Source organism: Nomascus leucogenys, chromosome 11 (genome assembly GCF_006542625.1).
Source record: "Nomascus leucogenys isolate Asia chromosome 11, Asia_NLE_v1, whole genome shotgun sequence".
Classification (NCBI taxonomy): domain Eukaryota; kingdom Metazoa; phylum Chordata; class Mammalia; order Primates; family Hylobatidae; genus Nomascus; species Nomascus leucogenys.
The window spans coordinates 58122323-58132073 of NC_044391.1; the positions used below are offsets into that span (position 1 = coordinate 58122323).

The 9751-nt window shown below is 48.8% G+C and overlaps 1 protein-coding gene across 2 annotated transcripts; it reads left to right on the plus strand.

The window, feature by feature from the left end:
• The first annotated feature begins 979 nt into the window (after nt 1–979).
• On the plus strand, nt 980–9411 carry KRT4 (keratin 4). Of its 2 annotated transcripts, none has more exons than XM_003252088.3 (9): nt 980–1976; nt 3907–4121; nt 5067–5127; nt 6406–6501; nt 7031–7195; nt 7543–7668; nt 8098–8318; nt 8565–8599; nt 8710–9411. In XM_003252088.3, exons 1-9 carry the CDS (start codon nt 1251–1253, stop codon nt 8889–8891), a joined length of 1827 nt encoding a protein of 608 aa, XP_003252136.3. In that variant the 5' UTR covers nt 980–1250; the 3' UTR covers nt 8892–9411. The 2 variants fall into 2 exon arrangements, with proteins under 2 accessions (XP_003252136.3, XP_030678468.1); XM_030822608.1 differs by having other exon boundaries at nt 1473–1976; nt 7543–7674; nt 8104–8318; nt 8710–8891.
• Nucleotides 9412–9751: the final 340 nt, after the last annotated feature.

The window sequence follows — 9751 nt, forward strand, 5'->3', positions numbered from 1 at the left end:
AAGCGAAAGGCACTTGTTACATGGTGGTGGCAAGAAAGAGAATGAGAGCCAAGTGAAATGGGTTTTTCCTTATTAAACATCAGATCTCGTGAGATTTATTCACTACCACAAGAACAGTATGGGGGAACCGCCCCCATGATTCAATAATCTCCCACCGGGGCCCTCCCACAACGTGTGGGAATTATGGGAGTACAATTCAAGATGAGATTTGGGTGGGGACACAGAGCCAAACCATATCAGATGGGTTCAGAGTGCTTAGATGGCCCACCCAAGGTTACACAGCTAGTTAGTGGCAACAGGAGGGATTTGAACACAGATCTGTTACACTCAGCTGGGAAGAATTTAAGTTATGGATTAAAACTAGGATTTTGCGTTTAAAAACATTGCTCTGAGAAGGGATCCATAGGTTTCATCATTCTGCCAAAGGGATCCCCAGCAGCAAAAAAGTTACGAACTCCTGCCCTGAATTCTGCACCATTGCAGAAAACCAGAACACACCTAGCAAACAATTGGACAGCAAATGGAGCAGCAGAGTGCACACCACCAGGCTCCGCTGGAGAACGCCCGTCTAGAATCGTGCAAGCACAGATTGAAGGGAGGCCTGTGGGGCAGCATGGGTACCCAGGGCTGAGAAAGACAGTCACGGTTTTCTTAGGGGAGGTGTTTTGTCTTCCCCCATCTCCTTAGTACCTAGCTCCATGCCTGGCAGTTTCTCAGTAGCTGTTGGCCAAGTTGAAGTGAATCTGGATCTAGGTTGGAAGCCTAAGGCTGGAATACAGAATATTTCTCCTTTTTATAGGTACATGGAGCCAAGTACATGTGGAGGAATAATAATGCTAAGAATAACAAATATATATGTGGCTTTTGACAGTTTACAGAGCACTCCATTAATCACTAGCTCACTCTATCCTGAGAAGTGGCAAGGCAAATATTTGTATTACTTCCAATTTACAGGGAAAGCAACTGGGCCTCAGAGGGTGACTTGCTCCAGTTTGCAGAGCTAGGAGGTGGCAGGCTGTGCACTCAGACTCAGGCTGTCTAACTCCACATTCTGTGGGGTGAAAGGATGGGTGATGGGGTGTCTTTTCTGGAGGAGAGAGGTGCTGTGAGCCTGGCGAGATGGAGGTACAGTGGGTGCGGGCCTGGAGGGCTGGGCCCAGGCAGGGGCTTCTGATTAGGAGGCCCTGGGGTGCCGGTTCAGGTTCTCCCAGAGAGGAATGTGATGGGATCCAGTAACCTGTGCCCTCCAGATGACTTCTGTAGGTGTGTTTAGTGACATGCTCAGCAGGTGTGGGAAGGATGGGCTTGTGCCAAGGGCCAAGCCCAGAGATGTTTCAGATTTTTCCCTTTATGCCCCTGCAACCAAGCCCTGCTGCTCCAGGACATATAAGAGACCAAGGCTGAGGGCTCCAGCACTCAGCGGCCTGGGCCCTCTCACTTCTCTGATAGCTCCCAGCTCACTCTCTGCAGCCATGATTGCCAGACAGCAGTGTGTCCGAGGCGGGCCCCGGGGCTTCAGTTGTGGCTCGGCCATTGTAGGCGGTGGCAAGAGAGGTGCCTTCAGCTCAGTCTCCATGTCTGGAGGTGCCGGCCGATGCTCTTCTGGGGGATTTGGCAGCAGAAGCCTCTACAACCTCGGAGGGAACAAAAGCATCTCCATGAGTGTGGCTGGGTCACGACAAGGCGCCTGCTTTGGGGGTGCTGGAGGCTTCGGCACTGGTGGCTTTGGTGCCAGTGGCTTTGGAGCTGGTTTCAGCACTGGTGGCTTTGGTGGTGGATTTGGGGGCTCCTTCAGTGGTAAGGGTGGCCCTGGCTTCCCTGTCTGCCCCGCTGGGGGAATTCAGGAGGTCACCATCAACCAGAGCTTGCTCAACCCCCTCCACGTGGAGATTGACCCTGAGATCCAGAAAGTCCGGACGGAGGAGCGCGAACAGATCAAGCTCCTCAACAACAAGTTTGCCTCCTTCATCGACAAGGTGAGCTGTGTCCTCGGCCGGAGAGGGGCAGTTAGAAGAGAGCGGTCCTGAGTCCTGGGGTCTCAGACCTGAGCCTGCCACAGGTGCTGGGAAGACCACTGAACTTCTCTGGGCCCCAACTCTCCAGCTGTTGAAGGGGCATCATGACTTTGAGCCTTCCTTTTTGTCCCGTGGCTGGTGGGAAGGTGGGATGCTCAAGGCAGTTAAGTGTTTGGAATTCCCTAGACAGGCTGTGGGATACTGGACAAATCATTTGGCTTTTCTGGCTCTAGTCATCCCAGCTATAAAGGGGGTTCATTATTTCTCTGCTTTTTCTCAGATTTTGGTTTTGAATATAGTACAGTTAACTCCATTAATCACTTAACAGTGGCCACTTCGGTTCTTAGAACAGAAGAAAACTAAGCTGATTTTGCAAATGAAAAAGGGACTGGCTCCTGTGGCAGATTCTAGGTCTCACCAGGGCCTTGGAAATTTACCTTTTTCATTCCTTTGACTGGACAAAACTGCTCATGTCTGGGTCTGTTCGAAGAAAGGAGACAGGTCTCTTTTCTTTTTGTAGCCCAACTTCCTTTTTCATGCAACGTCTAGAAGTTCAAGTTCTTTTTTTTTTTTTTTTTTGAGACAGAGTCTTGCTCTGTTGCCCAGGCTGGAGTGCAGTGGCGCGATCTCGGCTCACTGCAAGCTCCGCCTCCCGGGTTCACGCCATTCTCCTGCCTCAGCCTCCCAAGTAGCTGGGACTACAGGCGCCCGCCACCACACCCAGCTAATTTTTTGTATTTTTAGTAGAGATGGGGTTTCACTGTGTTAGCCAGGATGGTTTGGATCTCCTGACCTCGTGATCTGCCCGCCTCGGCCTCCCAAAGTGCTGGGATTACAGGTGTGAGCCACCGCGCCCGGCCAGAAGTTCAAGTTCTTTAAGCTCAGTTACAGTCATGCATGATGGATGACAGTGAGCGGTGCAGCCCCAGAGAGCCAAGTCATCCAAAGATTGATGACTGGGTGGATGAGTGCCGCCCTTTGGTCCAGGTTTCCCTGGTTCACCAGGCATCAAAGTCTTAGGCAGCTTCGACATATGGGGCAAGAATGAACACTCTTGGAGTAGAATAAGGTGCATATTTGTTCTTCTTGCTAGTTTGAATAAACCCATAGTAGCTTAAAGAGGTTTTACTGTGACTACAGGACAGGCAGATATGATAGCAAAAACTCAGGGCTCTTTGATGCATCCTTGTCTCATCTCATCTCATTTTACCTTTTGGGGTCAAAATGTGATCCGTCTCCCTTACCTGCTTTCCTTTCAATTCTGAGGCTGATAAAGTGGAAATGTCATGCTAAGCTGCTGTCCTGGTTTGTCTGGCTAGATTTTTTCATAGAGGGAGGGAAAGTTCAGGGAAGTCCTTTGCAGAATGGAGTTTAGGTGAGACAATGTGTACAGGGCCTTGGTTTTAAATATCTATACTCAGTTGTTCACAGGTTCACAGGGACATACCAGGTCCATTGATAAGTAAGCTTATTTAAAAAATCTGTGGTGACTTTATCTTTCATTTGCCTTGGGTCAGGATCACTTTGAATGCAAGAGCCTCCAGACTGTGATGTCTCCTAATTTTAATTTGTTATTTCATAGAAGTTTAATGTTCTTCTCTGGGGCATTGGGTGCCAGCGGTTAGGAAGTTGTTCTTGCTGCACTGTCAGGTCCTGCTTCTCTGGCTGTGCTCTGTTCTCTACAACTTATGTGACCCCCTTGGTGCTCTGGGCTCAAGAATGGGGCCATCATGTCCCATTATGGTGCCCTGGAGATGCAACATAGTGGCCCTACTTGGGTGGTTCTTGGGCCGTGTGGTTCCCTGGGATTGACTGGGTTGGTGTTGCCTTGGCTGGCCCTCCTGCCACACTTCAGGCCCTCATCAGTTGGCTGGCACCTTTATCAACACAGGTGCGGTTCTTAGAGCAACAGAATAAGGTCCTGGAGACCAAATGGAACCTGCTCCAGCAGCAGACAACCACCACCTCCAGCAAAAACCTTGAGCCCCTCTTTGAGACCTACCTCAGTGTCCTGAGGAAGCAGCTAGATACCTTGGGCAATGACAAAGGGCGCCTGCAGTCTGAGCTGAAGACCATGCAGGACAGTGTGGAGGACTTCAAGACCAAGTAGGTGGGGAGAAAGGAGGGGATGCCATCTGACACGTGTGCCCAGCCATGCCCAGGCTCCTGGGGCTCTCTCCAGTGGCTTAGAATCTCAGGCTCTGAAGGGGACCAGGAAGGCCCTCTAGTTTGTTTTCCTACATCCACACAGTCACGTTTTCTCAGGGTGAGGTCTGGTAACCACAAGTTTTTCCAAATGGAAATTTAATGATAGATTCAGGGATTTGGGTCTGCCATATATGAACAAGATCAGAACCCAAATAGATGAAAAGCAGTATAGTATGGTTAGAAGAATACAGGCTGTAGAGACAGATGGAGGTGGTTTGCATACTGAGTCCTCACTTACTAGCTGTGTGACCTTGGGTAAATAGCTGAACCTCTCTGAGCTTCGGTTTTATTCATCTTTGAAATGGGGATAATATTCCTAATTTATGGGTTGTGAGAATTAAATGGAATTAAATGAAATAGAGAAAGCATGTGGCATATTTCAGGACACAGAGGGACACTGAACACACGGCAGCTCTCATTAAACTCACTATGGGATAGGACTGACAAAATAAACACCAACCCCGTCTCTCAATTCACTCACCCACCAAACAAAGGGAAGTGGAGTGTGCTGATGACATTGCTCAGAATTTAATCTGCCAAAATGGCCAAAAGGACAGCCTTTTCAGGGACATTAACTCAACTACATCATTGCTGGGTTTTCTATCGAAAACAGTCTCTTTAAAATTTGGTTTTCATGTATCTGAATAAACCCTGGCCTAAACTGGTACTTCCTATATTCAATGAATGTAGGTTAAATGAATATCTGTATGAATATGGGAAAAGTAACTAATTACGTGGATATTTCCAAATTTGTTTGGAAATGCTTGAAAACAAGCAGCAGAGATCTGAGAAACACCATCTCACTGTGGGCTTTTGTCTTTTTCTCCCCGTGCCCACCTCCAGGTATGAAGAGGAGATCAACAAACGCACAGCAGCTGAGAATGACTTTGTGGTCCTCAAGAAGGTAAGAGATGAAGGATGGTAGGGAGTGCCCTCAGGGTGCCCCTTCCCTTGGGGAGTGGTCTTTGGCTGAAGTCATGGGTTTGGTCCATCTCTGCCTCATCTCTGCTTCACTTGGAACTATCTAGATCTATACAGTCAAAGAAAGTGGGTAACCAAACCAGGTTCTAAGTAATTAAGTTTGGGAGGAAAGCCTATTTGCTTTTTTTTTTTTTTTTTTTGAGATGGAGTTTCACTCTTGTTGCCCAGGCTGCATTACAATGGCATGATCTTGGGTTACCACAAGCTCCACCTCCTGGGTTCAAGCGATTCTCCTGCCTCAGCCTCCCGAGTAGCTGGCATTACAGGCATGCACCACCACGCCTGGCTAATTTTGTATTTTTAGTAGAGACAGGGTTTTTCCATGTTGGTCAGGCTGGTCTCCAACTCCCAGCCTCAGGTGATCTGCCTGCCTCAGCCTCCCAAAGTGCTGGGGTTACAGGTGTGAGCCACCGCACACAGCCAATTTTTATTTTTATAAATTCATGGGGTACAAGTGTAATTTTGTTACATGGATAGTTTGTTTTGTGGTGAAGTCAGGGCTTTTAGTGTATCCATTGCTGGGATAACATACATTGTATCCAATAAGCAATTTCTCATTATCCTCCCACCCCTCCCTTTTTCAAGTCTCCATTGTCTATCATTCCACGCTCTATGTCCATGTGTACACATGATTTAGCTCCCACTTATAAGTGAGGACATGGAGTATTTCTTTCTGTGCCTGAGTTATTTCACTTAAGATAATGGCCTCCAGTTCCATCCACATTGCTGCAAAAAGACATAATTTCATTCTCTTTTTATGGCTGAGTAGTATTCTATTGTGTATATGTATCACATTTTCTTCATCCAATCATCGTTGATGGACACTTAGGTTGATTCCATATCTTTGCTATTGTGAATTGTGCTGCGATAAACATGAGTGCAGGTATCCTTTTGTTACAATGATTTCTTTTCCTTTGAGTGGAATTCCAGCAGCGGGGTTGCTGGATCCAATGGTAGTTCTATTTTTAGTTCTTTGAGCGATCTCCATACTGTTAGAAAAGCCTATTTGGATAATCAGCTTCCATGTCTTCAGGTGGCTCTAGGGGAAGAATATATAAAATAATTGGTCCCCCACCAGCTCACCTGCTGCTGAGTAGTCTTTCCTAAATGCTGCTGAGAACACCTGTAGGTGTCACTTACTGCCCCGTCCCCCTACTGGCATTCCTGCTTCTCATCTCTTATCCTCCTTCCTCCTCTGCAGGACGTGGATGCTGCCTACATGAACAAGGTGGAGTTGGAGGCCAAGGTGGACAGTCTTAATGATGAGATCAACTTCCTGAAGGTCCTCTATGATGCGGTGAGGGCTCCATCCTCCCCTCCATTCAGGGAAAGGGAATCCCCCATCTGTGACGCTGCTGGTTGGGATTCACAGTTCTTTGAAAGGACTCCAGCTCCATTATTTTAGGGCAGTGGATTCTTATTAAGGTCATGCATAGAAAGGTTTGAAGTGGGAAATTCAACTGGGAGATTCTTAGAACCAGATGTGATCTTGGTCTTAGAAGGGGTGATTAGATCTAAAGAGTGCTTGGAATAGAATTCATTGCTGTCTAGCATTTTTTCTGGGGAAATGGATCCATTCCCTTCCCTTCCATCCAACACACCAGCACTCACTGCATTAGAGTGGCTTATGGTTCCTGGGGACCAGTAAAGACCAGAAGCATTGCTCTTCCATCCTGAACTGTCACAACCACTTGATTTCTACTTAGAACTTTACCTGTCTCTCCCCTTCCTACACATTGTGAATGCTAGCTCTACTCCTATCTGAGCCTGTATCAGGTCAGTGAAGGCTTTCCTGGGGGGGCTGATGTGAGACATTTGCCCTGCAGGAGCTGTCCCAAATGCAGACCCATGTCAGCGACACGTCCGTGGTCCTCTCCATGGACAACAACCGCAACCTGGACCTGGACAGCATTATTGCCGAGGTCCGTGCCCAGTACGAGGAGATTGCCCAGAGGAGCAAGGCTGAGGCTGAAGCCCTGTACCAGACCAAGGTGGGTGGTATGGATCTCTCAGGAGATGGGGCTGGCTCTGGGGCTCTGCTTTTGATGTCTGTGAACAGGTGATCATTAGCTCAAGCCCAACAGAAGTCAGATATGAACAGACTCTCCCAGGCATCGTTGGTCCTGGTCTGATTTGAAACTACTTGACATTTGGTGTTATTCTTGCCACCTGATGTGAACAGACTCACCCAGGCATTGTTGGTCCTGGTCTGATTTGAAATTACTTGACTTTTGGTGTTATTCTTGCCACCTGTGGCAATTCTCACTGAGTTCACTTGAGAATGGACCCTACCCAGATGCCCTTGACCCCTGGTTCTCTGTGTCTTCTTGAGTATTAGGTCCAGCAGCTCCAGATCTCGGTTGACCAACATGGTGATAACCTGAAGAACACCAAGAGTGAAATTGCAGAGCTCAACAGGATGATCCAGAGGCTGCGGGCAGAGATCGAGAACATCAAGAAGCAGGTGGGTGTCACTCCCTTCCAGATGGAGCACAAGGCCAGGGGCCTCAGGCAGACATCTCCAGAGTGAACAAGCAGATAAAGCATCGGGCCAGAAGACCCTGAACTTGTTGCTGGGAATTCATAGCTCTTTGTGCAAAGCATACCCAGATTTTTTCAGCAATATCCTAGTTGGCACACCATTAGGCTCCTATGCATAGGTTTCTTGGCTCTTCTTCATGGATTTTTGCTCATCTTTATTTAATCAGTCTGGTGGAGGCATTGGTGGGCTATGGCTGGAGTGAATGAGATGCGTAAGTGTCAGGGAAAGTGGGCAGAACAGATAGAATCTTGACATCCTAACCCAAGGAAAGCTGGACCAGGGGAGGGGACAGGTGTAGAGGCCTTGAAGGCAGGGCACTGCTGACCACCTATCTAATGCCTTTGTCTATAGTGCCAGACTCTTCAGGCATCTGTGGCTGATGCAGAGCAGCGTGGCGAGAATGCCCTTAAAGATGCCCACAGCAAGCGCGTAGAGCTGGAGGCTGCCCTGCAGCAGGCCAAGGAGGAGCTGGCACGAATGCTGCGTGAGTACCAGGAGCTCATGAGTGTGAAGCTGGCCTTGGACATCGAGATCGCCACCTACCGCAAACTGCTGGAGGGCGAGGAGTACAGGTGAGGGGTTAGGCAGGGTGTGAACATGAGGGCTAGAGAGGTCCAGGGCCATGAGCTTGTGCCTCTGCTGAACTGCAAGCGTCAGTGCTGTGCCGGTGCATTACGAACCAGGACAGCTCAGCTAATAGGTTCACACTGGACCCTCAAACTCAGAGGCTGCTCAAGGACAAGAGAGGTGAGTGAGGTGTGCTTATTGAATGAAATTCTGTGCTCCCTGAGGCTCACCGCCTTTTCTTTCCCCCACAGAATGTCTGGAGAATGCCAGAGTGCCGTGAGCATCTGTAAGTACCTTCCACACCTGCCGTAGTTGTTCATTCACCCGGGTCTTGGCTGAGAACCCTGGGGTGCTGGCACCATTGGAATAACTGTGTCCTTTGCTTCTTTTCTGCAGCTGTGGTCAGCGGTAGCACCAGCACTGGAGGCATCAGCGGAGGATTAGGAAGTGGCTCCGGGTTTGGCCTGAGTAGTGGCTTTGGCTCCGGCTCTGGAAGTGGCTTTGGGTTTGGTGGCAGTGTCTCTGGTAGTTCCAGCAGCAAGATCATCTCTACCACCACCCTGAACAAGAGACGATAGAGGAGTCGAGGTCCCTGCGGCTCACTGTGTCCAGCTGGGCCCAGCACTGGTGTCTCTGTGCTTCCTTCACTTCACCTCCATCCTCCCTTTCTGGGGCTCGTCTTACTAGTGTCCCTTCCACTATCCCATGGTCTCTCTCTGCCCCAGGATGATCTTCTGTGCTGGGACAAGGACTCTGCCTCTTGGAGTTTTGTAACTACTTCTTGATTTGGGCCTGGTGACCCACCTGGAATGGGAGGGATGTCAGCTGACCGCTCACCTCCCATGGACAGAGAAGAAAATGACTAGGAGTGTCATCTCCAGAATTATTGGGGTCACGTATGTCCCTTCCCAGCCCAACGCCATCTCCCACTAGATCCTGTATTATCCATCTACGTCAGAACCAAGCTACTTCTCCATCACCCGGCAGCACCTGGCCCTGCAAGCTTAGGACGAGAACCACTTAGTGTCCCATTCTACTCCTCTCATTCCCTCTTATCCATCTGCAGGTGAATCTTCAATAAAATGCTTTTGTCATTCATTCTGAGCAATGGTCTTTTTTCCCTGGGGAGAGGTCTCTAGAATCCTGTATAACTAGATAATTTTGGTGAAGGTGGATGCTTGAGGGTGTGAAGGATCTGTTCACACAGATCTGGGTCATCGACTAGTTTCTCAGGTCTCTACTTCTAAGTTGCTCAAATTATTGGTGGGAGAAGTACAGTGTACAGAGGCTGAAGGTTGCCTACAGGGCAGTTGCATAGATTCAAGGGGCATCCAACAATTATACACACATTGTCCATTGTAGGGCACCCTGGGGTAGCACCATTTCAATGCTGATCCTGGAATAAACCTGGAGGGAAGGAGTTTAAGTCTGCAGGTGG

Bases quoted from the DNA above. Each gene is read 5' to 3' on its own strand.
- KRT4 (XM_003252088.3), top strand. From the start codon at position 1,251: ATGACTTCTGTAGGTGTGTTTAGTGACATGCTCAGCAGGTGTGGGAAG. The intron at 1,977-3,906 runs GTGAGCTGTGTC...TTATCAACACAG, and splicing joins TTGCCTCCTTCATCGACAAG to GTGCGGTTCTTAGAGCAACA. The intron at 7,196-7,542 runs GTGGGTGGTATG...CTTGAGTATTAG, and splicing joins AAGCCCTGTACCAGACCAAG to GTCCAGCAGCTCCAGATCTC.